This window comes from Paramisgurnus dabryanus, chromosome 19 (assembly GCF_030506205.2).
Source record: "Paramisgurnus dabryanus chromosome 19, PD_genome_1.1, whole genome shotgun sequence".
Taxonomy (NCBI): domain Eukaryota; kingdom Metazoa; phylum Chordata; class Actinopteri; order Cypriniformes; family Cobitidae; genus Paramisgurnus; species Paramisgurnus dabryanus.
In genome coordinates this window covers 5,862,314-5,890,312 of record NC_133355.1, presented here as the reverse complement: position 1 = coordinate 5,890,312, position 27,999 = coordinate 5,862,314, and the positions used below count along the sequence as shown (strand labels likewise).

The window sequence follows — 27,999 nt, the reverse complement described above, 5'->3', positions numbered from 1 at the left end:
ACTGGAGTAAAAATGACATCCCAGGAGACTTAAAACATCCAAGAGTGATTTACGTTTCCGAGACAAGCGGCTATTTAAAGTGACAGCACGCTATTTTAATACAGTCAGATTGACATTGCTTTTTATTCAATCATGCAGTGGCGGCCGGTGACTTATTTTTCGAGGGCGCTCGATGCGAAGTTCGTCACAACATGTATGTAGCCCATCATGTGTGTGGTTCCTTTTTTCAAAATATGTGTTCTGCGCTTCAAAAGATTGTGTGTTCATCACGTGTCTTGTCAAAATAAGTGCCTGCTGCAGACACTTCTAAAGGGTTTATGATAAAAGAGACGCTCGCGTTTGCCAAATCCTAGCATAATCTCATGCGTAATCAGAGTTTACTGTTAAGGGAGTGTCTTGCGTGCATTTTGACAAAACACGTGATGCACATGGTTCACATGACGCAACAAACACATATTTTGAAAATGCAAACAACACACATGACACTCTTTTTATTTACTTTTTTTTTAAATTAGTAGTGATGTAGTACTCGAGTCGAGACCGGTCTCAAAACCGATTTCTGTTTTCTTGGACTCGTCTCGGACTTGTTCCTTCAAAGGCTCGGTCTTGACTCGGTCTCGGACCACAGTGAGAGGAGAAGGACTCGTAATTTCAGACCGAGTCCTCGAGACCAACACATTTTTTTATGTTCATATAAAAAAATCACACAACACATAACAATAATAATAAAATGCAATGTTGACGGGCATTATTTGAAAATGACATCCCATGGTGCAATGCAAAGATACTGCCATCAGAGCCGTTTATTTATCTCTAGAAGATGATGCAAGTGGTAGGGATTTTTTTAATGATAGTAAAAGCATAGTCCATATTAAGACGTTAAGACTGCTCCTCTAAACAATTCCCAATCTAGCTTAGTCTGTAGGCCTAACTATTGATTAATTAATTGGGGTGATATTAGATCATGAATATGAAAACTGACATGTTTTTATGGTCTTGGTCTCGACTCGGTCTCGATTCTAAAGGACTCTGTCTCGACTCGGACTCGACCCTCCAAAGACTCTGTCTTGACTCGGCATGGGCATTCTCGTCCCATCACTATGAATAAGTGCCCCCTCATGAGCCGCCACTGCAATCATGACTGTTGATACCACAAATATGCGAATGAAAATGTTAACCCAGGGCTTAGGAATGCACAGTGCGAAATTGATAAACCAGGATTCCGTTCACATAGGGTTTATTTTTTTTTAAGTTTGGAAAGCCCTTATGTGTTACTGCACTTAAAAACCTGTAGATTGGATCATTAATATGACAAACGCAACTTGCAATTAGAAAAAGTAAAGCTTTCAGTGCTCAATAAATAGCTTTCTGGACCTAACCGTGGTAAATGATGGCAAAATCGTGATATTTGGCTTCTCCGTCAAAGGTTGTGTGCTGAAGTGCCGTCATAGCTTGGAATGCAAATGTAGTCATGGCACTGAGAAAATTGCTTTCCCACATTCCCCGTTCTCTCCTATCCTCAAACAAAATACCAGCTGTTAAGATTGTTCACTACTCTGTAGTTCTTAAACCTTCGAATATGTTCACAAGACTGACAGGCATGATCACGACCAAATTGGCCGCCCTTTACAACAAAATTTTCTCTCCATGTAAAGTAGTGTTTGTAGAGGTCTTCATTTTGGTCCAGGTGTTTCAGAAACTCTGCCAATTCTTTCGGGGAAGGGAAATCATCAACATGAATAAATGCTCCACTTGGGACAAACTGCTCGTAGTTCTCTCTAGACGGGCCAAGAACCACAGGAACCGTGCCATAGAAGAGAGGGCTGTACAACTTTTCGGTCATGTAGTCTTTATGAATGGAATTCTCAAATGAAAGGTAGAATTTACAACTAGCCATCGTTTTTGCGTATTCTTCCTTACTAATGTGTCTGTTAAAGTGTCTACCGTAGGCTTCTATTGTAATATACTTCGATAACTCATTAAAGTATTTTGATCGTTTATAGTTTGCATTGTAGTTGCTTACTATCCAACAGACTAATTTATCCTTGTGTGGTATTGTGTAATTTTTTTCCTCATCCGTGGCCTCTACCAATGAACCGTAGGTTACTGGAACGTCAGAATCTCGGCGGTAACTTGAAGTCAAATTGAACAGATTATTTAGCCCAGGATATTTCCCTGAATTGGTTGGAGACTCCATATTCCACCAAACCCATTTCTGGAAGGCTGGTCGTGGTTCTTTTGGCATATTGGATAAATCTCCACGAATGTCTCTGTGATGAAACATAACACCGTGAGCTTGGTTATACAGACTTTTGTCAGCTGTTAGTCGGCAGCCTTCAATGTTGTAGTTTGTACAGGGGCTCAGGTTAAAAGAACCACCAAAAGGCCACATCCAGATTAATATAATAATCTCTGGATCTTTCATTGCTGTAGTCAGAGGTTTGGGCATTGTTGTTGTTGTTGTATTGGTTGTTGGTGTAGTTGTTATGATATTGTTGTGTAGTTGTTGAATCCTTTTTGTGTCCAAGGTGACAGTGCAGTTGTTGTCTACATAAATGTAGTTCTGTATCTTAAGAGCACTGAAGCACATTTCTGCACTGATGTTATCTTTATGGATTTGAGCAACAGGACATTTCAACCAGCTTGTAGTTGGTTTATAGTACACGCAGAATATTGCAGCAAAACATGCCAACAAAAAGACAGCGATTGCAATGTTCTGGGTCCCTTTGGAGGTAGGAATAGAAGTCATCTTTTATCTCCTCTGGGGGATTGAAAAAATTATTAGTTATTGGCCTCCATAAATGATTGTCAAGAGAAATATATCTAGATTTATGTCTATACTTCAGTGTACAATGTAGATGTCTGAGTTAAAGCTTACTCAAGCTTTCTCACTTAAATTATTTATATCACATGACTGTTTAATGTTTTATTCTGATTGGTTCATAAATGTTCCACAGGTTCCACAATATTTTTATGTAAAACTGGCCTGACCTGTCTAACCACCAGAGCAATGTCTGTGGTATCCGTGGTATAAGTGGAATAATTGACTCTGGTTTTTTATTATTTACTATGCATACCTGCTTCGCATTGTGCTGCATTACCACATTGGGTGCGCATAATTTACGACCTATTGTCAATTATTTTTATACATTATATATAATAATATTATTTTTTGTATTATTAGTAACACATAACAGGAAGGTTGTTAACAGGAAGGTTGTTAACATTAGTAAGTGCATTAGCTATCACAACAATGAGCATTATAGTTTCTCAGCATTTATTAATCTATGGCTACACAATTCTTCATGTTTATTCACTGTGCATTAACTAAAGTTAATAGTTTCAACTTTAATTTTAAATTAACAAATACTAAGATTAATAAATGCTAGATTCATTGCCAGGAATGCATTAACTCATATTTACAAGTACCGTATTGTAAATTGTTACCCTGGTATTATATAAAATATTATATTTATCATATTAAATAGCTTGAACTTGGATCACTGGGGCATGTTTACTCTTACAGATATGAGTTATTTTACAGCATGGCCCATAAGTTTGCACGAAATAAGTAACGTTCTCAATAGCAGAAAAAGTCATTGAAAATGAATTTTACAGACAAATCCAAACTGTCCTTACATATTTTCTCATAGGCAACTGCTTCCAAGTGAAACTCTGACTTAAATTTAAAATATACATCAATAATATTTCACTGTAATTTATTACATTTTACATCACATTTTATTTTAAAATAATTTTTCATGTATCTTTTTCATTATAGGCTATTAATAATTTATAGTTGCTTTTTAAGTAAATGTTAAGTGTGGATGTTCAAATCAAAATAATGAAATTAAAAGTGTTTTTTGTTCAATTTAATTAAATTAAATAGCAAAATGTTATTTCTTTTTCACATTAACGCAATGCACATGGCACATTATCACAGAAACATAATTTTTAGGTTGGCTAAAATTAAATGAAATTTGCAAACAACAGAGAAATAATTGTGATAACTTACCTCTGTATCAAAAACTATTTTGATTGTGAGGTATGAGAGAGAGACATCTCAATGTCAGGTCTTTCCAGTAAAGTTCTCCTCCCATATTTGACATGTTGTAAGCTCCAGCAAGCCAGCAGGTAAATCATATTTAACAGTTTGTCAACATTAATTCTTGTTATTAAGTGCATTTCCCATTGTAATCACTTGTTGATACTATCTATAACACTAAATTCTAGTGAATTATGTATACAGGTAATCAAAAATTAATATGATAAATGATTTTTATACAATTAAAATAGCAATAGATAGATGTGCCGGAAGTGAAGTGTTTCATTTTTGAGCCAGTAGCATCACTTATAGTAAATAAAAAATATATCATTTTAAATATGAAAAACAACAAGAAACTCATTTTAAATAAAGTAATAATAGTAATCAGGGGCGGACTGATTACATCAAAATTGCCTGACAGTATTTCAAATAAAACTGAGAAGATATCCACAGCATCACCAAGCAGTTTCCCACTACATAGATTCCTTAACTTGATATGTTTATTTTTAAAAAGCACATAACCAATGTTATAGGTCTTTAGTAAGGAAAGCAAACACAGGAGAGTGTGCTAAAACAACAGAGCTAACTGTGCATGTTAGTAAATCCCATTTACATTATAAAGAGATGATAATAATATTTTCAGCAGTATGGTTGGTGTAGTTCTTCACCAATAATTCAACAATTACATTTAAAAAAAAAGATAATTTAAAAAGAGATCTTTGAAACATGGAGTGGAAAGCTACTTTAGATGCATGTATCAACGCAGGCTCACTTTCATCATATAAACAACAAAAAATTAGATGAAGATGCTGTATCATTTTGTATCTGTATTTGTATCTGTTAAACTGCAGACTTATATTTCTACACATAATGAACGACTCTTATTTTGAAGTGTCCCCGCACTGAGGTAAATGTGATTTCTGTGCGAAACCTTCTGTGTAAACGCGTTGATTAAATACCCCGAAAGTTTGGCTTAATGGATTTTAAACGCATTCCCCACAGAGAATAATAAATGTTAGTTATTTCTCATATGACATTTGTATAAAGTTCAATAGACGTGTTTGATTTCGTACGATGTTGCGCAGACCAAGTGTAATGTGACATCATAGTATCGCGAGAGCTGTTTAGAAAGCTGTGCTGTATAACGGCTCTCCCAGTAACACTTGATGCCAAACTTGATGTTTGGTTTACGCAGCGCTTAATGAAGTGAAACACCTAATATTAGTTATGGAGAACTATTCCATAAAATCGACAAAGAACCATAATGTTATTAATTATCTATAAAGCACTTCGAGTGAAAACATCAAGAAAACCTGCGATATTTACAATATTATCCAAACGATACTAATAGTAGAGTATCTAAAAAAGGTTTTTCGAGTGTTTGAAAAAATATGTTTTTCTCACGTTTCTCAAAGTAATGTTAGTGCTTGTTATTTTATTTAATTGACTGTTGTTATAAGTGTTGTCATGAACAGACACAAGATGGCGCTGTCTCTATTGTGTCAGAGCTTTTTTATTGAAGCAAATGCAAGGTGAATTCAGGTAATCTGGGACATTTTTTGCAATTTTGACTTCTGCGATTTATATCGATATCTATCTAACACAGTAAATCAACACATTTGACTTTTCTGAAATCCTTAAAATGTTTTCTTACCACACCAGAAGAAAGAAAGTAGATATTAGTATTGTAGTATTTATTAGTATTGTACACCCATTAGTATTTTTCTGTGTCAAAAAATCTGCCTGAATTTCACACTCTGAGAAAGGTCACTTTGTAATGACATATGCATTAGGCTTTAAAAAAAAGCATTACTAAAAATATGACACATACAGAAATCTCAATAAGAAAATGTATATTCCAATTTCAGGAAAAATATTGTTTTATCTCTACACAGGATTACAATACTGTGTTAATTTGAAACCCTATACTACTGAAAGTTAAACACGTGTAAAACTTTAGTACATATTGTTTTGCAATTCCCTTCCTTTGGAAACACCCATTACCTGTTAGTGTGGATATTTGTGTTTTTAGTTTGAGATTAATGTGGCCATATACACTTAATTCTGCATATTTATACAATCACAAAATCTCCTTTCGTGTTTTCCTTTAAACCTGTACAAATGTTTACACACCATAATTAACTTAAAGGCTTTTTATGCATCATTTGGGAAGGCAGCCAACTATTTTCAAAATGCACACAGACTGCTGTTCCTCAAATCATTTTACATTTAAAGGTGTTTTGTCAACATTTAAAGCATTTAAAGTTTCCGAATGCAAATGAAATGTGTGTGTAGACAACATTTTTACACCAGGTCTGGTGGTACCCATATAAACACCAGCAGTGTAGATTTAACACCCATTTTCATGGGTGATTTTGCTGTGAATAAAGAGTGTGTACAGAGTCACATGAGGTGCTTGCCAACATGTGTGCATGCATATACGCTGAAATCACCTCGATTTGTTGTTTAATTGTGATTCAAGAGACTTTGGTATCACTGCATTCACTCGTAGCAACATAAACACGTGACACATTCTGTTAATGTTCTTGGTCGCTGAGACTATTTTTTCCAGGGGAAGGAAAGCTTTTAGTGATTTTACAACATTAAAAAGTTGCGTTAATACATATTTTTTGCTTTATTATTATTAACAGTTTTATAAAAGCAATAAGGTATCTGTGGCACTAATGTTGCATTGGGATTAAGTCACTGGTTGCAGGTACTGGCATCATGCCTAACAACGTCCTACTGCCGTGACTTATTCACAATATACAGCACAGCCTCTCATACCTACTGGTTATGTATATCCGTGACTTGTGTTGGCAAGAGAGAGACTGGTTTGTGAAAATGAAGCTGTAAATCAGGTCTTTCTTTTTTCTTTTCCAGTATTCAATCAAGAAAAATGAGGGAAAAGCACACCTGGATGATAGGTATGTACAACCCCAAATCAGAAAAAGTTAGGACACTGTAGAAATTGAATAAAAAAGGAATGGAATAATTTACTAATCTCATAAACTTATTTTTTTTATTCACAATAGAATGTAGATAACATATCAAATGTAGAAAGTGAGACATTTTGAAATGTCATGCCAAATATTGACTCATTTTGGATTTCATGAGAGCTACACATTCCAACAAAAGTTGGGACAGGTAGCAATAAGAAAAGCTAAATGTACAAGGAACAGCTGGAGGAGGACCAATGTTTAGGAATAGGAATGTTGTCCCATTCTTGTCTAAAACAGGCTTCTAGTTGTTCAACTGTCTTAGGTCTTCTTTGTCACATCTTCCTCTTTATGATGCGCCGAATGTTTTTAATACAGCTTTTTGGGAAAAAAAATTTTATGAGGGAAACAGCATTCTGCTTACTTCAGATTAGCAAAAATATGTCAACCCGTGCGGCACTCTACAGGCTTGTTCGACTTCATGCGGCACTGCAAGAAACGACAGGCGAAAGACATCAAAGTCCCGGGATTCGAGAAACCATACGTTGAAGTCTAATTTCGACCTGCTCTCACGGTGCTTTGACATCATCCGCCTTTCAGTTTTTGCGGTGCTGCATGAACTCGAACTTGGCTCAACTGAGAGGAGATACATTATATAGGATGATTTTATGTGGAAAACGGTAAATCACAAAGAAATACTTCAGCTGGGTTTTCACAGGCATGGTCACATTTATCTTTAATCTTTAAGAATGTTGCATTTTCTCTGAATATTTGATTTAATGTACTGTATTTTTCAATTAAATTTGCATTGCACAATAAATTATCTTAGCTGCAGACATTTTAGGTATCTATAAATACTGATAACTGTGGTCAAAACAATAGCAAAATAAATAGTTCTGTATTATTAAATTACAGACAAAGATTTTGAATAGCTACAGTAGGTTGGATTGTATGTTTAGTACGAAATGGGTATGGGGGGGCCTGACCCCCTATTTTTTCATAGGGCCCAAAATTGCTAGCGGCGCCACTGTCCACAGCATCACCAAAACAGTTTCCCACAATAGATGCCTCAACTTGATAGTTAGTTAGTTTTTTCCCTCTTATTATGCATTTTAAGAAAAGAAAACACGAGAGGTGCTAAACAACAGAGCTACTAAGCATGTTAATCCCATTTGCATTATAAAGAGATGATAATAATATTTTCAGCACTATGTTTAGTGTATTTCTTCACCATTAATTCAACAATTAAATATTTTTTAAAGGATAATTTAAAAAGAGATCTTTGAAACATGAGTGGACAGCTACTGCAGTTGCCTGTATCAACGCAGGCTCACTGTCATCATATAAACTACAAAAAATGATAAGAAGATTCTGTATAATTTGATTCTGCAATTTTTTTATTAAATATTTATATAATATTATATAAATATTAATACAGAATAATAATACATATTTTAATAATTCATATTATGTAAGAATATATCTTTAAATGTATAAATATGTATTTGTATCTGCTAAACTGCAGACTTATTTCTACACATAATGAACGACTCTTATTTTGAAGTGTTCCCGCACTGAGGTAAATGTGATTTCTCTGCGAAACCTTTTGTATAAACGCGTTGACTAAATACCCCGAAAGTTTGACTTAATGGATTTTATACGCATTCTCCACAGAGACGCAAGGTTAGTAGATTTTAAATAAATGTTAGTTATTTCTCATATGACAGTTGTATAAAGTTTAATAGACGTGTTTGATTTCATACGATGTTGCGCAGATCAATTGGAATGTGACATCATAGTATCGCGAGAGCTGTTTAAAAAACTGTGCTGTATAACGGCTCTCGCAGTAACACTTGATGCCAAACTTAAAACTTGATATCTGGTTTGCGCAGCATTTAATGAAGTGAAACACCTAATATTAGTTATGGAGGACTATTCCATAAAAGCGACAAAGAACCATAATGTAATTTCCTATGATTTCTTATCTTTAAAATTCTACTGAATGTAAAGCACATCGAGTGAAAAAATCAAGAAATAGTTTACAATATTTACAATAGTTATAGAAACCATACTAATTGTTGATTATATAAAGAAAGGTTTTTCGAGTGTTTGAAAAAATATGTTTTTCTCACGTTTCTCAAAGTAATGTTAGTGCTTGTTATTTTATTTAATTGACTGTTGTTATAAGTGTTGTCATGAACAAACACAAGATGACGCGCTCTCTCTCTCTCTCTCTCTCTCTCTCTCTCTCTCTCTCTCTCTCTCTCTCTCTCTCTCTCTCTCTCTCTCTCTCTTTCTCTCTCTCTCCTCTATTAGTATTTTTCCGTATTCCCTTCCTTTGGAAACACCCATTACCTGTTGGTGTGGAAATTTGTGTTTTTAGTTTGAGTTCTGCATATTTATAGAATCACAAACATCTTTTTTTGTGTTTTCCTTGAAACCTGTAAAAATGTTTACACACCATAACTAACTTTAGGGCTTTTTATGCATCATTTGGTAAGGCAACCAACTATTTTCAAAATGCACACGGACTGCTGTTCCTCACCTCATTTGACATTTAAAGGTGTTTAACATTTAAAGCAATTTTCTTGTTTAATTCTATTAAGTTTCCGAATGCAAATGAAATGTGTGTGTAGACAACATTTTCACATTTAGTTTGATCAGTCAATATTTACGTTATTTCACAATGTTCTAAGTCCTTCTGAATCATGCGTTTATTGTGACAGTCAGGTTGAGTCTTTTGTTCAAGTGAGCATTACAGTTAATTGAAAATAAATTTAGTTCCTGTTCGTACAGTTTATGTCTCATCTCTTTGTTTATTTGTTTTTCTGAATCTAGTCTGATGTGTCATGTTGGTTTGTTTAGTTTCATTAAGCAGATGAGCCTTTGTATTCTCTGGAATGTGCATGGAGGACACAAAGGCACATTGGGATTTAATGTTACATCCTCATGTTTCATTAGGGTAGTTTTATTTTTAATTATCGATGAACTTTCGATATTTCATCATTCCTATGCACATGGTTTAGTGTTGTTGGAAAGAAATGCTATCTGATGGAGTGGTTGAAGAGGTTGAGTGGTTTATATGATTAAAGTTTTACAAAAAATTAATCATTCACTTAAATTTTTTCTAAATGGTACAAAAGGTGTCACTGAGGCAGTAACCTATCAACAATTAGTCTTCTGGTACATATCTGTACCTAAATGGTGCATATGAGGACACTGTTGAAGGTTACCGCCCCACATTTTCTATAAAGTTTTAATGGTTCTTTCTCAAGCTGTATGGTTTATAAGAACTCTAACATTTACAAAACCTTTCTGTTGCACAAAAGGTTCTCACACTAGATAAAGGAACCATTAAAGAAAAGTAGGCTAATTGTTTTTTTAAGGACCCATGTCTGAAAAGAGTTACTTTACTGTCTGTTAAGTCACCAGACACTTTGTTGCTTAATTAAGTGTCCTTTCCTTTTGGTTTTGGGCACAGTCTATGTTTAGCATTAGGTGTATTAAATGCTAAGCCATAGTAAGATGTGATTATACCATCTGTATTTGTGTATCCAAAAATAAAGAAGCACACAATTAATTTTGAGTAGCTTTGATACAATATTCATCTAAAACATTGAGGGAAAAACCCCACATTCACCTTGATGAAATAATTTATTTGCTTTATAAAGCTAACTACGAAACCCGTTATGTTTTTTTGGAACCAGTGGCTTGTTTCTGATTAAAATCTAAACTGTGCTACTGGTTCTTTCATGCATCACAGTGTTTGTTGTGACACAGGAAACTGTTTCCTGCACAAATACTAGCTAGTGTTAGTCAATCTGATATGACTGGGCAATATGACCTATCTTAATAACCTATCTTGATATCTTCATAATACTTTTTTTCTTTGTTGTTAATGTATATAATTTGATTTGAATATATTTAGAGAAAGTAAAAGGAGAAAACAGAAGTTAATTCATTTGATTAAAAAATTAGCAATTTCATGCAAATGTCGTCCTTACCATAAAGTTTTTACCAAAGGTGTACTAACATACTTATATGTCAATTTTTGGTGTATTAAATACCATTGCGAGGTCTATACGTTTTAAACAATTACAAATATTTTCAGTAGTTAGGTAAGTGCAGCATACCTCATCCATAACACTGTTTATTTCTCATAAATGTACACACGGACATTATAATAAAACACATATTATTTGTTCTTTGAAGAGCCGACCCTTTTTCATTTGTTGAGTATTATTACACCTAAAAACTTAATATATTTTTTATATATAAGGTGAAAAATATATAAAACTTCCAAATTTGTACTTTGACTTACACACCCTTTCTGTACAAAAGTGTAGTTTTTTGTACTGCCATAGTGACAACCTTTTATACCTGTATATGAGAGCGTATCTTGCTGTCTTTTAGCTAGTAACGCAGCTGACGGCCTAGATTGTCCTTCCAACTTGCAGTTGCTTAAACTATGTTACAAATCAAGTTAAGATCACGCACCTATTAACTGATTACTGATACAGTAAATGGCCGTGCCCATTGTAACATGGTGACTTCACAATTGATGTTTGACTCTTTTCATTGAAAGGCAAATCCAATTTATGGAGATTTAAATTGATGTTATTTACTGGCAAGAATTTGTTCAAAGTTTAATGAGCATTAAACATTAACAAGTCTTTATCTTTACTAAATAAAACTAAATTAACAGCCTCATGCATCATCAACCTTTTTCTTTTTTTCCTTCACATTTTGTTTTTCAGAATGCTTTGCATGATGCTGTTATTTTAGTTTTATTTTGTTCAGATAAAGCTTTGTTAATGTTCAATGAACTTTTGCCAGTAAATAACATCAATTTAAATCTACACTGAAAAAAATAAATGCTGGATTTACTTAAAAATATAGTGCATCATTTTTGCATCCAATTTATGCAATTGCTTAAAATTTCAAGTAAAACTTTTTTTTTAAAAGTGGATGCAAAAATTATGCACTATATTTTTAAGTAAATACATTGTATTATTTTTTACATTGTACAGTAAGTTACTGTCATACAGCTGCCAGTAATACTGTAATTTCTACAGACATTTTTGACAGTGACTTAATCTCTTTGCTAATCATTGACAATCATGAATGACTATTTGAACTTTTTTTATGAATATTTTAACTTTTAAAACAAACATGTTCAAGTAACACACACAAAAAAATAATAAGTGTTCTTGTTCCCAAACTTTGGTGCATATATTGCAAAAAATGTATACTGTTTAAAGCAACACTATGTAGTTTTTTTACCTTTAAATAATGTCTCTAAAATTATTTCAGTGATAGAACAACTTTTAACTGGACAAATTGTACTGTTGCTGCAACCTGAGCAACCTCCTAGCTGCTACAAGCACACTCTGAAAGTGGCGGTGGAGGGTAGGAAACACAGCCCCACCCCTCCCCCTGCCTGCAGAAGAGTGTCTGATACCAGGCACTGTTGCGCTTTTCAACCACATGGGGGAGCTGTAAGTCATTTTTACAAGGAAACTACATAGTGTTGCTTTAAAGCAACACTATGTAGTTTTTTTACCTTTAAATAATGTCTCCAAAATTATTTCAGTGATAGAACAACTTTTAACTGGACAAATTGTACTGTTGCTGCAACCTGAGCAGCCTCCTAGCTGCTACAAGCACACTCTGAAAGTGGCGGTGGAGGGTAGGAAACACAGCCCCGCCCCTCCCCCTGCCTGCAGAAGAGTGTCTGATACCAGGCACTGTTGCGCTTTTCAACCTCAAGGGGAAGCTGTAAGTCATTTTTACATGGAAACTACATCGTGTTGCTTTAAGGATATTGTATGTTTTAGAGGGGGCATATCATGAAAATCTGACTTTTTCTATGTTTAAGTGCTATAATTGGGTCCCCAGTGCATCTTTCAACTTAGAAAATATGAAAAAGAACAACCTAGTAACCTAGTTTTGGTAAACCTTTTTTTGCAAGCATGTGAAAAAATAGGTCATTGAAATTTGTCTACCCTTGTGATGTCAGAAGGGGATAATACCGCTCCTTAATCTGCACAATCTCTGCACAATCTGCCATTTAGTGCAGAGATCAGCTCATTTGCATTTTAATGGACACACCTCAAAACGGCACATTTTTGCTCACACCTACAAAGTGGCAATTTAATATGCAATAATAAATAATCTATATGAAATTTTGAGCTAGAAATTCACACAAGATGTGTTTAACATTTGAAAAAAGTCTTGTGAAATGTCCCCTTTAATAGCAAATATTGATGTGTTAACTTGCAGATGATTCGGATTGTGCCATAAAGATCAAGTTTAAATTAAACAAAGCCCGGCCACAAACCTTTAAATAAGACATCTACCCTAAAAAAGTCTATTGACACATACCAACTGATCTCTCTCGATGAGAAGATAAAGTCAAACCTGAAGCACCCATCTGAAAAATGATGTGATGATGTTCTGATGTTGCAGATAGGAAATGTGAAAAATATGTAGTTAAGTGTCAGAACCTGTATGAATGATTGTTTTTTTGCACAAAAGACATTCAGAGACTTCTAAAAAAAAAATGACATGCATACAGACTTTAGTCCTGCGTGACTTGAAAAACTGCCAAAAGGCGTTGCAAACATGGCTGCCTAGTAGTGCAACTTCAATTGATGTCAGTTTAATTGCTGGTCAGAAATTTGTTTACTTGTGATTTTAGAGACGTCTGTCTTGCACTTTCCTTTAAGGTATCACTGCATTCATCTATGTAGCAACATGAACACGTGACATTCTGTTGCTGTTGACAGTCAGTCAGAGACTATTTTCCAGATTGAAAAACTGATTTTATTTCATGAAAGTTGTGTTAATACTTTTTGTTTTGCTTTATTATTTGTATTAACAGTTTTATAAAAGAAAAATGTTGCATTGGGATGAAGTCACTGGTTGCAGGTGCTGGCATCATGCTTAACAACGGCCTTCAGCCGTGACTTATTCACAATGTACAGCACAGCCTTTAATACCTTATGTCTATCCGTGACTTTTGTTGTCGAGAGAGAGATTTGGTGGTGAAAACTAAGCTGTTAATCAGGTCTTTCTTATTTCTTTTCCAGTAATCAATCAACAAAAACGAGACAAAAGGAATAATTGACTCCAGTCCTTTGATTTATTTGAAAAAAATGCACACAATAATGCACACAATAATGGTGGTAATGCGGCACGACGCAAAGACCGTCGAACGGCCCGTCGTCAATTAATCCTTGCATATTTCTACACAATCCGCACACAAAATCTTGCAAGGTGGCTAATTCTTATTCATACGATCTTTACAGTCAGTGGATAATACAGTTTTAGTAAGATTTGCTTTTATCAGGTGATGTTGGGGTTAGAGTTGGGTTTGTTTTAACCCAGGGATGGTGAAAATTACCTAACTGCTGGGTTGTTTCAACTCATGGTTAAGTAACAATAACCAGCCTTTTCTTACAATAATTTGTACTTATTTTACGAGTTAGCTAATTCGTATCAATTAGTAAGAAGTTAATTGTGCAAAAACATACGATTATCATAAAAAACAATACGCTTTGGGTTTTAGAAAGTGCTTTATAAATAAAATGTATTATTATTATAATTAATACGAAACCCTGCCCCTAACCCCAACGTCACAGGGGTCAAGGGCAAATCATAAAAAAATGTGAATGTGGTCGTACAAATTACGAAATTAGCCATTAGATAGCGTTGCAACAACCCAGCAGTTTGGTCATTTTAACCCGTTTTAATTCAAACGACCCATCCCTGCACTGTAAAAAGTTTTTTGCTGCCTAATTTATTTGTTGAATCAACTCAGATTTACAAGTCATTTCCACTTAATATTATTTATCTTGACTAGAGATGAGTTGTTATAACTACAGATGAGTTGTTATAACTTTTTAAATATAGTTGAAAAAAGTCAACTTCATTTCATAAGTTGTAGCAACTCATCTCTTGTCAAGATAAATAATAGTAAGAGTGTATAGTGTCCCAAATGACATCCCAGGTGAAAAAGTAGTACACTTCCATAGTGTACTTAAAGTGCTTTATTTTCACACACTAATTTTGTACTTAATATACTAAAAATTAATCTTTAGTACTTCTTAAGATGTTCTTAAGATTATCTAAGTGTGCTATTTTGAGACACCATAAATATGTCTCAAATTAAATCAAACCTCTATTTAATTTTATTTCATAAAGCTTGATGTTATATTTTGTAATGCTTGCGTGGGTGCATGTTTTGTGAACGTATGGCTAGATATGCGACAATGCAAACTTGTCTCCATAAACACCTGAGATGTTAACCTCATGAGGTATAGCCCTGCTCGAACACGCTGGCATTTCTAAGCCAATTTTTTTTTTGGTACTACGCTATGCCATTTGTTGTAGGAGAGTGACGTTTGTGGTAAAGGTCTCACTTTGATGCTCGTAGTTTCACTGGGTGGGGCAAAACCCAAAAGGTCTATACAGACTGTGCCTATATGTTGTTTTAATTGTTTCATAACATTACTGATACTGAACTTTAGACAGCATCTGTGAATATATATTGAAAATGAAATACAAGTTACGCCCATCATTTTTCTAAGGGCAAAGAACCGTTGGCATTATGTGAAGTTATTCTTGCTACAAGATAGACATTGTATTTGAATAAACAATGGATCCGTGGATGAGAGGGACGTACCAAAGTTATTCCTATCCATTCTGGCACTTGCAACACATTGGTTAAAGTTCAATGTGTATTTCCATGTTGAAACATAACACCTGTGCTTAGTTCATCACAACCTTGTCTGTTAAACAACAGCATGCAGGAGTGCCAGATCAACACAATGTTGTATGGATCGTCTCTCTCTGCCAAAGTCAAGTTTTTTTATGATTAACTTTAATCCAGTTAATCAGTAGGTAATAAGTAGATATAAATGTTTGTATAGCATATTGTTGAATGGCATGTGATAATCTTGAATTGACTTGAGCGAAAGGTTTAGGTTATCATAAAATAATAATCGGTTTTGTTTACACCTTGACGCAAACCTGTACGACGGACTGTTTCTTTGAATGCACAAAAGACGTTCTGAAGCTTCTAAGAAAACTACATATTGTTTATTATATGTTGCTATGACCATGCATGTATTGTACACTGTAAACAAAATGCCACATGAAGTTAAAACAACTTGGTTTTGCAAATCAAATCAAGCTACTATTTAGGTTTTGACCTGTGATAAGTTAACATAACTTAGAAAAACAAGTTGGTTTAGTAAGTTAGAGTAACATAAAAATATATGTTGATTTGACAAAAATCAGATTTTTTTACAATGCACTGTAAAAATTGTAAAAATAAAGTTGAAATAACTTAAGCTAATTCAATTTCATTTTTAGCATTTATAGCAACTCCTCACTAGTCAAGAAAGTTGAAATAATTGGAAATTCGAATTGATTAAACTTAAAAAATTTAGTGCAACAGGGACATTTTTACAATGTATGCATAAATATGTGGATTTTATTAAATTTGATTTAACTTTTTTGAGATCGTAATTTCTCAGAATTTGTATTTATCATGGCAAGTATTAAGTGTACACTTTAAAAAATGATGTGTTCATTTTTTACACAATGGGCCCTATCTTGCACCCAGCGCAATTGACTTTGTCAGTGACGCATGTATCATTCGTATTTTGCGCCGGCGCACAGCGGGGTTTTTCCCTCCACAGATGCACGTCAGCAAACTAGGGAATGAACTTGCGCTCCCTGGGCGGTTCAGCGCAAAAAGGAGGCGTGTTGCGGCGCAAACCATCTCTTATGCTATTTTGCAGTTTCAAAAAACAATTGCGCTACTAACAAAAAAAAACTAGTCTAAAGTCAGTGGCGCGTTGCGCGTGGTTCATTATGCTATTTTAAGGGCGCATGCTTGACCATAATGTATAGCGTGCACAACGCGCATACACTTTGCTTATCTAATCTACACAGATGCAACAGTTATTTTTGCAAATCATAAATTGTTACACTTAAAAATATTAATACACGAGATAAGGGGAATCATAGTGGTGAGCATTGTGGTGATAGTTTTTATTTATTCTCATGCAAATAACGATTAAAATATTTTCATAACTTTGTTGTGTGGCTGTATTACGTTTATTTTATGTAAATAATAGTTAAAATGTTTTCATAAGAAACCTTAATGTATATGAACTTGATTTGTAAGAGTACTTTGGGGTTGGACCTTGCTTGCGTTTCTTGGGTCCAATTTCAAAGCCCCCAAACCCTTTCAGCGGTGAGGGTGGACGCAGCGATGTCCTCTGCTGGCGTCAAGTCCTGAGGCAGATCCACCTCCCGTTACACGGCGTGCCCGATTTATGATGGCAAGCGTGGGATTCCCCCGTACAAGGACGTCGGTCTCCTCGGCTGTGAACCGCTCCTGGCGTGCGCCTGGTAAATCCGTCATAATAATAGCAACCCGCCATGGAACTTGCGCCCTTGCGTTTAAAGGGAATGTTGGCTAGCGTTCTGATTGGTTTATTTGACGTTACGCCCAAACCACACCTATGAATAATGAAACTACTTCAGACCAACCCCTTATTGATTTGCGCCCGGCGCAAGAGTTATTTCTCACGCCGGGAAAATAGCAACAGCGCCCAAGATCCGCCCACAAACTCACTTGCGCGTTGCGCTTCGTACTTGCGTTTCAGATCGTTAAAATAGAGCCCATTGTGTTTGTCATGCTATTTAAGGCGTTATTTCATGTTAAAATAAATGAAAGGGACAACACAAGTTGTGTTAAAAACAGTGATGGGAGTTACAAAGTAATTCCGTTACTGTAATTCCACTACTTTTAGTGGTAACGAGCATGTAACGAAGTATTTTTTTTTAAATCAAGTAACGCAATTACAATTACTGAAATTTAAATGAGTTTGTTACTCGCGTAACTCTATTTTGTATAATAACAAACAATGAATAATAACACAGAAGGTGTGTTAGTTTAGGGACAACACATTAAATGAACAATGAATAATAACACCGAAGGTGTGTTAGTTTAGGGACAACACATATGTTGTCCCTAAACTAACACAGCTTCTGTGTTATTATTCATCGTGCCGCCCACCACGGTCCTGCGACATTAGATCAGAAATGTCTTGTCTGCAAGGGTTCATTTTTCACAAAATAGAGTAACGTAATTAAGTAACGAACTCATTTAAATTTCAGTAATTGTGAAAAATTTTACTAAAAAAAAAATACTTTGTTACATCGTTACCGCTAAAAGTAGTGGAATTGTAATGGAATTACTTTGTAACGCGTTACTCCTGTAAGACGCCACCCATTTGGCCCAACGAAGGTATCCAATGCGTGGTGAAGGGACCACGTGTTCTTGCCATCCGTAGCGCTTCTAGAAGAATAATTCCATTTATTTAATTTATTTCTCTGATCTCTGTGGTTAAATTATAATCTGACTCCAATTTAATATAGTAAGAATTAAGTGTATTATTATTATCTGTTGATTATATGTTTGATTATTTATAAATTCCCATAGTCTTAGTTATTCGTTCATTAGGGACCCGATATCGCACAGGATATACGCCGGCCGTTGCGTACATCTCACGGACACAAAATTGCCAGTCTGGTCTTAGTCAGAGGTTGCCGGGTAAACTAATATTTTTACGTCTGGCCGCCCCATGCTTGCTCCGATCATAAAAATAGTTACTTTAGTCACGATCATGCAACTTGCTAAGGCAGGTGATAGACATAAATCTGAGAGTCCTGGTGAATGTGCCCCATGCTCCATTCAACATCAAAACACCAGTGTGATCATATCCTGGCATACTTATTTTGTGGTAATACCAGACTCCTTCTAATCTACTGGAAATAATAATTTCTGAAAGAATTAAAATAAATCAATATAATTTCTGAAGAATTTAGATGAATCAAATGTAACAATTTATTATACCAGGCAGGTTCCAGCTTCAAACATCAATTAAAGAATATCATACAGAATATGATTCAATTCCAATTAATTAAAATGATCAACAGTTGCAAAAGTTACAAAGTCATGCCTGGCAATAGACACTCTGGTTACAGAGTACTTCCATCGTGGATATAATACACCTAAAATGGTGTAGGAAGATTCTTGTTAAAGATTTCTTCCATGATGTTTTATACACACAAAGTGTGGGAGCTCCTGGTTACAGGATGCCTCCCAGAATGTTTTGCCAGGCCACCTTTTATACACAGCTTGAGAAAACTACCAAAATCTGGTTTGACCTGTACCAAGTGATACTAAAGAACACCTGGTCAAAATCCAGTTTGACATGTACAAAGTGATACTAAAGAGCACCTGGTCAAACTAGCCAGGAGTATCTTGGCAACTGGTCAAACTAGCCAGAAATATCAAGGCAAAACCCCACCTCTACAAGAAATGCATCTTCTATCCAAAGTTCTAAAACCTTATTCCATCATATCTTAGATTTATAGAAATGAGACCTTTTTACTCATCGCACCATGACCTTTAAAATAATACTAAACATTAATATTAAATACCAACTTAGAACCACATAATATGTATACATTACATCATATATTTCAGCAGATACTCAGTGATGTGAGCCTTAAGGCTAACAGTGCCAAAGCCTTTGTGATGAAGAGATTAGGAGAACAGAGAGTTGCATGTCTGTAAAGAGTTTCACCTAAGAGTCAAATTTGGGTTAGCAACACCACCTGAGGTTTAATTGTTTTATAGTGTCTCTTCATAAATAAACTCAAAGTTGATTATTTACCGGCCGTACTACACTCCCATTACTGTTTTTAACTTGTGTTGGCCCTTTCATTTATTTTAACATGAAATAACGCCTTAAATGGCATGACACACACTGTGTAAAAAATTAACACATCATTTTTTGCAGTGTACTAAAACTAAATATTTTTATAGATTTTTATAAATATCTTTTTATACTGCAACCTCGTGTGTTAAGTGTAAAGTCGTCATAAAACGGTAGTAGCAATTGTCTTATTTGTCCCATATATCTGATTGAAACGGCTTCTGAAATGAGAAAAAGGTGAACTTGAAATATACATTGTATGAATTTTGAAGTGTAATGCATTTACTAGAAATATAAAAAGCCAAATTTTGACTTCACAATTAATAAAATTTCATCTGTGAAGACTCACTTGTTGGACAAAACACGCAAGTGTCACAAACTTTTCTTAAATACAGAGCTTATTTTTTGCGATGTCCAAAAGCTTTTGGGAAAATGTATGGGATTTTTTACAAGGGAACCAGCCTACAAAAATACGTCAACCCTTGCGGCACTATACAGGCTTGTTCGACTTCATGCGGTGCCGCAAGAAAGGACATTAAAGTCCCGCGATTCGAGAAACCATATGAAGTCTAATTTCGACTCGCTCTTGCAGTTCTTTGACGTCATCCACCTGTCAGTTCTTGCGGCACAACTTTGCTCGACTGGCTGTGATCTTTTCCCAGGCCCTGCCCTCAAATCATTCCTCATGACTGGAAGTAAAGATGTTTCCAGGAGGAGATAATGGTTTTTGATTAAAGATTATGAAGGTACATTAATTGATAAAAAAATATGTAAAAAAAACACATAATATAAAAATAGTTTGTTTGCAATACTTTTTAAAGTTTTTTTTTTTTTTTGCTAATGGACCTTGAGTCTGGAAAAAAGTTGAATTGACTATGCTGTAAACTTTTAAGGTGTTGATAAACATTTTTATTGTTACTGTTATTAGCTGGCCTGCCGATGGAGAAGAGTACTGTACTATATACTTTAAAGGGATAGTTCACTTTAAAATGAAAATTCTGTCATCATTTACTCATCCTCATGTTGTTCTAAACCTGTATAAAAAAGATATTTTGAGAAATTATGGTAAACACACAGCAGTAAGTGACCTTTAACTTCCATAGTAGGAAAAAAATATTTGGAAATATGGTGATAAATGATGAAGAAAATATTTAGATAAATGATGGTAAGCACACAGTGGACGGTACCCATTAAATTCCATCATATTTTTATTCCTACCATGGAAGTCAATGGTCAATATGCTGTGTGTTTACCATCATTTCTCAAAATATCTTCTTTTGTGTTCATCAAAAAAAAAGAAAAGAAATGAGGATGAGTAAAAGATGACAGAGTTTTCATTTTAAAGTGAACTATCCCTTTAAGTAGTTAAACTTTTAGTTGTTTCTTGTTCTTTTTTTTGGATGCTTGGTTTTTAATTTGTTTGTTTTGTGTTGTTTTGTTTGCTGGGTCTGAACTCAGTCAAAGAACCTCTTATCATCTTTTAAGTAGACAGTCAAGGAAATACATTTTGTAGATTATTCAGAAACTGTTTAATATCTCAAAAAAAAAAAAAAATTGTTACATTTATATCCCCTACAAGATTATTTGGCTAATTATATCCTTTGCAGTCAATGGCCACTCCCCTGAATTGAGCAAAAACAGGAATGACCTGAAATGATTTCGTAATTGACATTAGCCGTAAGTATAGTTTATTAAACGCTTTGTGTTTTCACACTGGTCCATCCGGTTCATTCTTTGTCTCCATTCCTCAGTAACAATGCTATAAAAGATCCTCATCCCTAAACCATGTGTAGCCTACTGCAATAACAAAGGCATTATGTCAATTAAACCATATTAATAATAGTTATTACTTAAATTTTATTGTGTAGATGTTAAAAATGGACAAAAGCTTTTTGAGAGTTTTTCCAATCTTTTTGTGTTTGATTGTTTGAACTAAACCATTTCAGTAAGTTAATACATCACGGCCTGATTAAATCTCTGATCAAGCTCAGCAGCTACTTAAGCTCTTAACATTTTGTGAGCTAACATTGATTTCATTGTCGTCTTCTTTCAAAGTAAATAATTGCAGAGGCTTAAATGCAGCACATACGCGTGGAGAGAATATAGTTGTTTGTTGATTGTTATGAACTGTGGATCGACTGTGTGACACAATGACCTGAGCAAGGTTGATTTATCAATGGAGATGTTTTAAAGTCTTTGTGTTTGCTTTTTAATCAGTACAACACGAGATGAGCCATCAACTTCAGGCAAAATATTAAAGGCACACAAGGCAAGTCTGAGTATTATTTCTCTACTAGCTCCCCCTAGTGTCTGGGAGTAAATGCGTTCTATATCTAAGACTATACGAGACTGAAGGACACCGGGTCGGATACAGCGAACTTGCAAGTGGGGTATTCTTCCTACAGACGGTAGGGGTGGGCGAGAGAGTCTTCATTCGTCATGTAATGAGTCATTTAACCATATACCGACTTACGAAGATGATTTATTAACATAAAAATGCTGCCTTGTGTCCCTTTAAGTATACAGAAGCAGAACCGGTTTTGTTAATGACTATGCCATTTATTTATTTATTTTAAATTTGCATGAGCACACATTATGGTGTCTCTAGAGATGAGGTTTGTTAAACACAAGTAAGACTCTTCACCATAAAAAGTATATATTAATAAAAAAATCTATTCAATAATATAAAAAATACTTTAACCCGTAACCTTTCACATGATATTCAGGCCAGATTAGGTCTTGAATAAAGTATAATAAAGCAGCAGGTTTAGGCTGCATTGCAGTGTATTTATCATCTTTGGCACGCATGATGGCACAAAACGAAAGATGACAGATACTAGCCTTCAAAATAATTTATCTTCTTCAAGTTTCTAAAGAATAAAAAATGTGTTTTAAAAAAGCCTACCACATTTTCCAATACATTCAAAACAAGCTCAACATCCCTAACCAACATTGCAGCCGTACATGGGACACTGGTGTGGTTTGCATTATCCTATCAAGACTTCATTTGATAAACCAGCTAAACAGCATTTTGTTGTCAGTCAAGGACATAGCTATGTCCTGTTGCCAGCCCTGACCGACCCGGAAATTCATTCCGGTCCTTCCAGCTGTGAAGCTGAATATCCTCAAACGAAATACCAGCCGATGAGATCCTTCACTACCCTGTAATTTTTAAACCTTCTAATATGTTCACAAGACCGACAGGCATGTTCAAGTCCATATGCACTTGTCTTTGCGAAAAAATTTTCTCTCCATGTAAAGTACTGTTTGTAGAGGTCTTCGTTTTGGTCCATCTGTTTCAGATGATCCGCCAGTTCTTTCGGGGAAGGGAAATCATCGACATGAATAAAAGCTCCACTTGGGACATACTGCTCGTAGTTCTCTCTAGACGGGCCAAGAACCACAGGAACCGTGCCAAGGCTGAGAGGGTTGTACAACTTTTCGGTCATGTAGTCTTTATGAACGGAATTCTCAAAAGAAAGGTAGAATTTACAACTAGCCACCGTTTGAGAGTATTCTTCGCTACTAATGGATCTGTGAAAGTGTCTACCGTAGGCTTCTACTGTTATATACTTCGATAACTCATTATAGTATTTTGATCGTTTATAGTTTTCATTGTAGTTGCTTACTATCCAGCAGACTAATTTATCCTTGTGTGGTATTGTGTATTTTTTCTTCTCATCTGTGGCCTGTTCCACTGAACCGTAGCCCACTGGAATGTCAGAATCTATGCGGTAACTTGAAGTCAAATTGAACAAATTATTTAATTGAGGATATTTCCCTGAATTGGTTGGAGACTCCATATTCCACCAAACCCATTTCTGAAAGCTGGGTCGTGGTTCTTTCGGCAAATTGGATAAATCTCCACGAATGTCTCTGTGATGAAACATAACACCGTGAGCTTGGTTATACAGACTTTTGTCATCTGTTAGTCGGCAGCCTTCAATGTTGAAGATCGTGCAGGGTCCATAGCCAAAAGAGCTACCAAAAGGCCACATCCAGATTAATATAATGGTCTCTGGATCTTTCTTTGCTGTAGTCAGAGGTTTTGGCGTTGGCGTTGTTGTTGTATTAGTTGTTGGTGTAGTTGTTATGATATTGTCATGTAGTTGTTGAATCTGCTTTGTGTCCAAGGTGACAGTGCAGTTGTTGTCTACATAAATGTAGTTCTGTATTTTAAGAGCACTGAAGCACATTTCTGCACTGATGTTATCTTTCTGGGCTTGCGCACCAGGGCATTTCAACCAGCTTGTTGTTGGTTTATAGTACACGCAGAATATTGCAGCAAAACATGCCAACAAAAAGACAGCGATTGCAATGTTCTGGGTTCCTTTGGAGGTAGGTATGGTCGTCATCTTTTATCTCCTCTGGGGGTCGAAAAAATTATTAGTTTTGGCTTCCATAAATGATTGTTAAGAGAAATCTATCTAGAATTATGTCTATACCCATTCTGGTTATTCAAATGATCTGTCTATAGGTGGTGCTTATCAACTTGATGAAAGTTGTTTTAATTAAATTGATATATTAAAATTATATTATTTATTGTATTACTAACACTTTACAGTAAGGTTGTATTTATTAAAAGGAGAGTTCACCCCAAAATAAATATTCTTGCATCATTTACTGTCTCTCTCTCTGTAAATTGCTTTGTTCGGCAAAGGAAGAAGTTTTGAGAAACGAAACTGATCATAAACATCATTCACTAACATAGTATGCTATTCTTTTATCCTACTATGGTTGTCAATGAGGCATCTGATAGGTGTGGCTACAAACATCAGAACAAAGAAATGTATTCATTTTTGGGTGAACTATACCTTTAACATTAGGAAGTGCATTAGCTCTCATGAACTATCAATCAGCATTATAGTTTTTTTTAGCATTTATTAATCTTTATTGATATTGCCTATACCATTCTTCATGTTAGTTCATTAACTAATGTTAACAGTTACAAGTTTTGATTTTAAATAAGATTAATAAATGCTAGATTCTTTGTTAGTTACATTAACTCATGTTACCCGCCTATGAAATTATTATACTTATTATATAAAATAGCTATAATAAGGGACATAGGTTCTACTTTAAATGTAGTTAACGTTCTCGATATCAGGAAAAGTTCACGATATCTTCCTGTTGCGTTTCACTGACAAACCCAGCACAGTCGTCAAATTATTTCCCAATAGACAATATGAATTATACGTTTTAAACACGGATTCAAGTCAGACGATATAAAAATGAAAAGGCAATCAATGACATTTCATTGTAATTTACATCAATATTATATTTTAGCCTATAAACTTTTTATTTTATTTTTATAATTTATCATGCAGGCTATATTTTTCATTATATTAATAATTTATAGTTTAGTTCTGATGTTCAAATCGAAATCATGCAAATAAACGCGTTTTCTGTACACTTTAGATGAGAAAAAAATATTTTTTTATCTTCACATAAACACAACGCACACATCAAAGAAACCGCGTCATCATTTTTACTTGGGCTAAAACGACCCATCTCCTGTTACTTATATAAAATTAGCAAACCATAGGTGGAAACTTGTAAAAACTTACCTCGGTATCGGAAAATATTTCGATGGTCAACTATGAGAGAGGCGCACCTGGATGTCAGGCGTTTTCAGGTAACTTTCTCCTCCCATAACTGACGCGCTGATCAGGTGAAACATTTGCGTTTATGAAAAATCACTGTGTTTGTTGAAGCATCGTACTCTTTTTCTTATGGGAATACGAAACGAAATGCTTAAATGGCCAACAGTGCAGATCATATAACAAGCTTGTACAAGACAATTTTGGAGACGTATTCACAGCCGAGGAGAAGCAACATTACACTGGGAAAGAAAATTGATATTGTCAAAGTGTGTTTTGATCGACATTCAAAGGAACAACATGACAGTGGGGTATTTTTTATCATCTATAAAACTAAAAGCGACGGAATAGTTAAACATTTTGCGTCATTTAGGAATTACATTTCCTTTCAAATTCTCATAGTTTAAACTCCAATATTTCAAGACCTGTATAAGTTTGTTTAAACAAATCAGTGTTTTTTAACGAAGCTGAACCTTCTGTCAGGTGTTTTTTTACTTTGCATCATACCCTCATTTGGGTATGCAACTGCCTGTTTGCATCATGTGAGCGCATTTGGCTTATACTGTAGCTTAACTTATTCACTTTCTGCTCACTTTAGGTTGGCAGTCAATGAGAAATAAACAGGGTTTTGTTCAATAACGTGTGTTTCAGAAGATGTGAAGTTATACGACACGTTTCGTAAATTGAATGTAACATAAAACAGCACGTATACATTTTTAAAGCGCTTTTCAACGCGTAAAGCAACACCTGTCCTTGAGTCTGTGAGTAGGCTATAAGCAAGCAACATGACATTTTTTCTTTACCTTAATTGCATTACTGCGTCTTTGCAATAAAAAGGAAATCTGGTATCTGCTGCTTAATTCTCAATCTGCAATTTATACAAATAAAATAATTCCGATATATAGATGTAATAATTTATCATTTTATGTAACTTTGCTGTGGCTTTAATTGCCTATACTTAACATTTGCAAACTGAATCTGAAAATTCCTGTTTTTTTTCAACCCACGGTTGCGTAAAATATGCCCATGGACGTTTTCTACTTAAATGTATCCCTATTTTACCCAAACATGCAAACAAACCAGTGTTTTTACATTCTGGGCTTTTTTCACAAATCTGATGGTTGCTTTGCATGTAGACCTATAGGGCCATGGGTCTCCAAATCTGTTCTTGGAGGGGGACTGTCCTTCATATTTTATGTAAAAACACACCTGCCTCAAATTTTAGGTATCCCTGAACAATTTGATTGGTTCAGGTGTTTGATATGGGTGAAATTGAAATCTGGAGGACAGGTCAGTGCCCTCCATGTCCAGGACAGAGACCCATGTAGCGTAGCCGGCATTTTAAAAGTGAGGGGGACGATGACATCTATATAAAGCAACTGTGACATACTAGACGCAACAAATTCTTCATACAGTGGTCTACCAATAAAATTTTTAAAATTTTAGGACCAAATATTATTAAGATACTTTGACCTGACCATGGTTTACTTAAGTGTTTTTTTCCTTTAACTCAAGATGAAATAAACTGTAAAAATGTGTTAAGTCTGAATACATTTTGGTTTGACTGTTTATCATATATATATATCGGGTTGGTCTGTTGAAACGCAATCAAATTTAAAATAATACTGCATTAGGTAGATTAACCCTTTCTGCAGTTATAAAAGTTAATCAGTCATGACGCATGATTTTTTTTCTTTGGCTATTGTTTGATTAATATTAGAAACAGACAGCATAGGCGGCTAACTTCACTTTGAGAAAGTGCGTTCAATTTCTTAAATTACATTGAACTTAAGACATGGACTGTGCTAAACAGGATATTCAGGTCATTTTTAGATAGTTTTGCGTAAAAGCGCGTTTAAGCGCAAGATGTCATGAACTTAGCCATTTGCGCGCTGCCTGAAGCTTTTAAGATGCGGGTTTCCAGGCACGCGCTTAGAGTGTGCGAATACGCAACATTTTTAAACAGCATGTGAGTAAAACGGTTTCGTGTTTTCTTGTGCTTTAATTGTGATTTTAAATCAGCAATCCCTAAAAGCATGTGAAACTTTTTGCTTGAAACGTTTGTGGCAGTTCTGCGCTCCCTGTCACCGTTTCACTCTGTTGAAGCGCGTGCACGAAAGATGCTTTGCTCACTTGTTGGGTTAATGTTTCTTCACTCAAATCTATGTATTATTAAACAAAAATACATGGGCGAAAATGAGTGCGACTAGTTGAAAACGGATCTACTCCCATGACCTGACCCTTTTATTTATTCATTGGAGATGCCTTCGCTTTAAAAGGACAGACAATAGCAGGTGTAGCCAGGGGAAGTATCAAAAAACAGCTGTTGTATGGTTAATAGTGAGAACTGTTCTTTCTGACAAGCATCAAACGTGTTTGCGACATCGTCATGCTCTTGGATATGTTGTTTAAGAAGCTGATGCAACCTTTACGCAGATTCTTTTAAGTAAAAAGAGAACAAAAAATCAAATTAAAAGTTTATAGGTTTATTAAAAATCCAAAACACTCATCTGAGATATGAGTTTAACTTGACACCTTGCACTGCGTAAACAATCAACTAGTCTACCTGTAACTTTGTTTTTGACTGTTATATTTCATTGTTGGCACACATT

General features: G+C 34.9%; 2 protein-coding genes across 2 annotated transcripts; both read right to left on the bottom strand.

Moving 5' to 3' along the window:
* Window position 1: 1 nt before the first annotated feature.
* On the bottom strand, window positions 2-2,749 carry LOC135775795 (4-galactosyl-N-acetylglucosaminide 3-alpha-L-fucosyltransferase 9-like). The gene has a single exon (XM_065286298.1). The coding sequence runs from the start codon at window positions 2,747-2,749 to the stop codon at window positions 1,520-1,522; it is 1,230 nt and encodes a 409-aa protein (XP_065142370.1). The 3' UTR covers window positions 2-1,519.
* An 18,511-nt stretch (window positions 2,750-21,260) lies between these two features.
* Window positions 21,261-25,444, bottom strand: LOC135775790 (4-galactosyl-N-acetylglucosaminide 3-alpha-L-fucosyltransferase 9-like). Its single transcript, XM_065286285.1, has 2 exons — window positions 25,355-25,444; window positions 21,261-24,154 (listed from the first exon to the last, which is right to left on the bottom strand). The coding sequence occupies exon 2, from the start codon at window positions 24,140-24,142 to the stop codon at window positions 22,913-22,915; it is 1,230 nt and encodes a 409-aa protein (XP_065142357.1). The 5' UTR covers window positions 24,143-24,154; window positions 25,355-25,444; the 3' UTR covers window positions 21,261-22,912.
* Window positions 25,445-27,999: the final 2,555 nt, after the last annotated feature.

Excerpts from the sequence above, each read along its gene's own strand:
- LOC135775795 (XM_065286298.1), bottom strand. The coding sequence starts at position 2,749 with ATGACTTCTATTCCTACCTCCAAAGGGACCCAGAACATTGCAATCGCT.
- LOC135775790 (XM_065286285.1), bottom strand. The coding sequence starts at position 24,142 with ATGACGACCATACCTACCTCCAAAGGAACCCAGAACATTGCAATCGCT.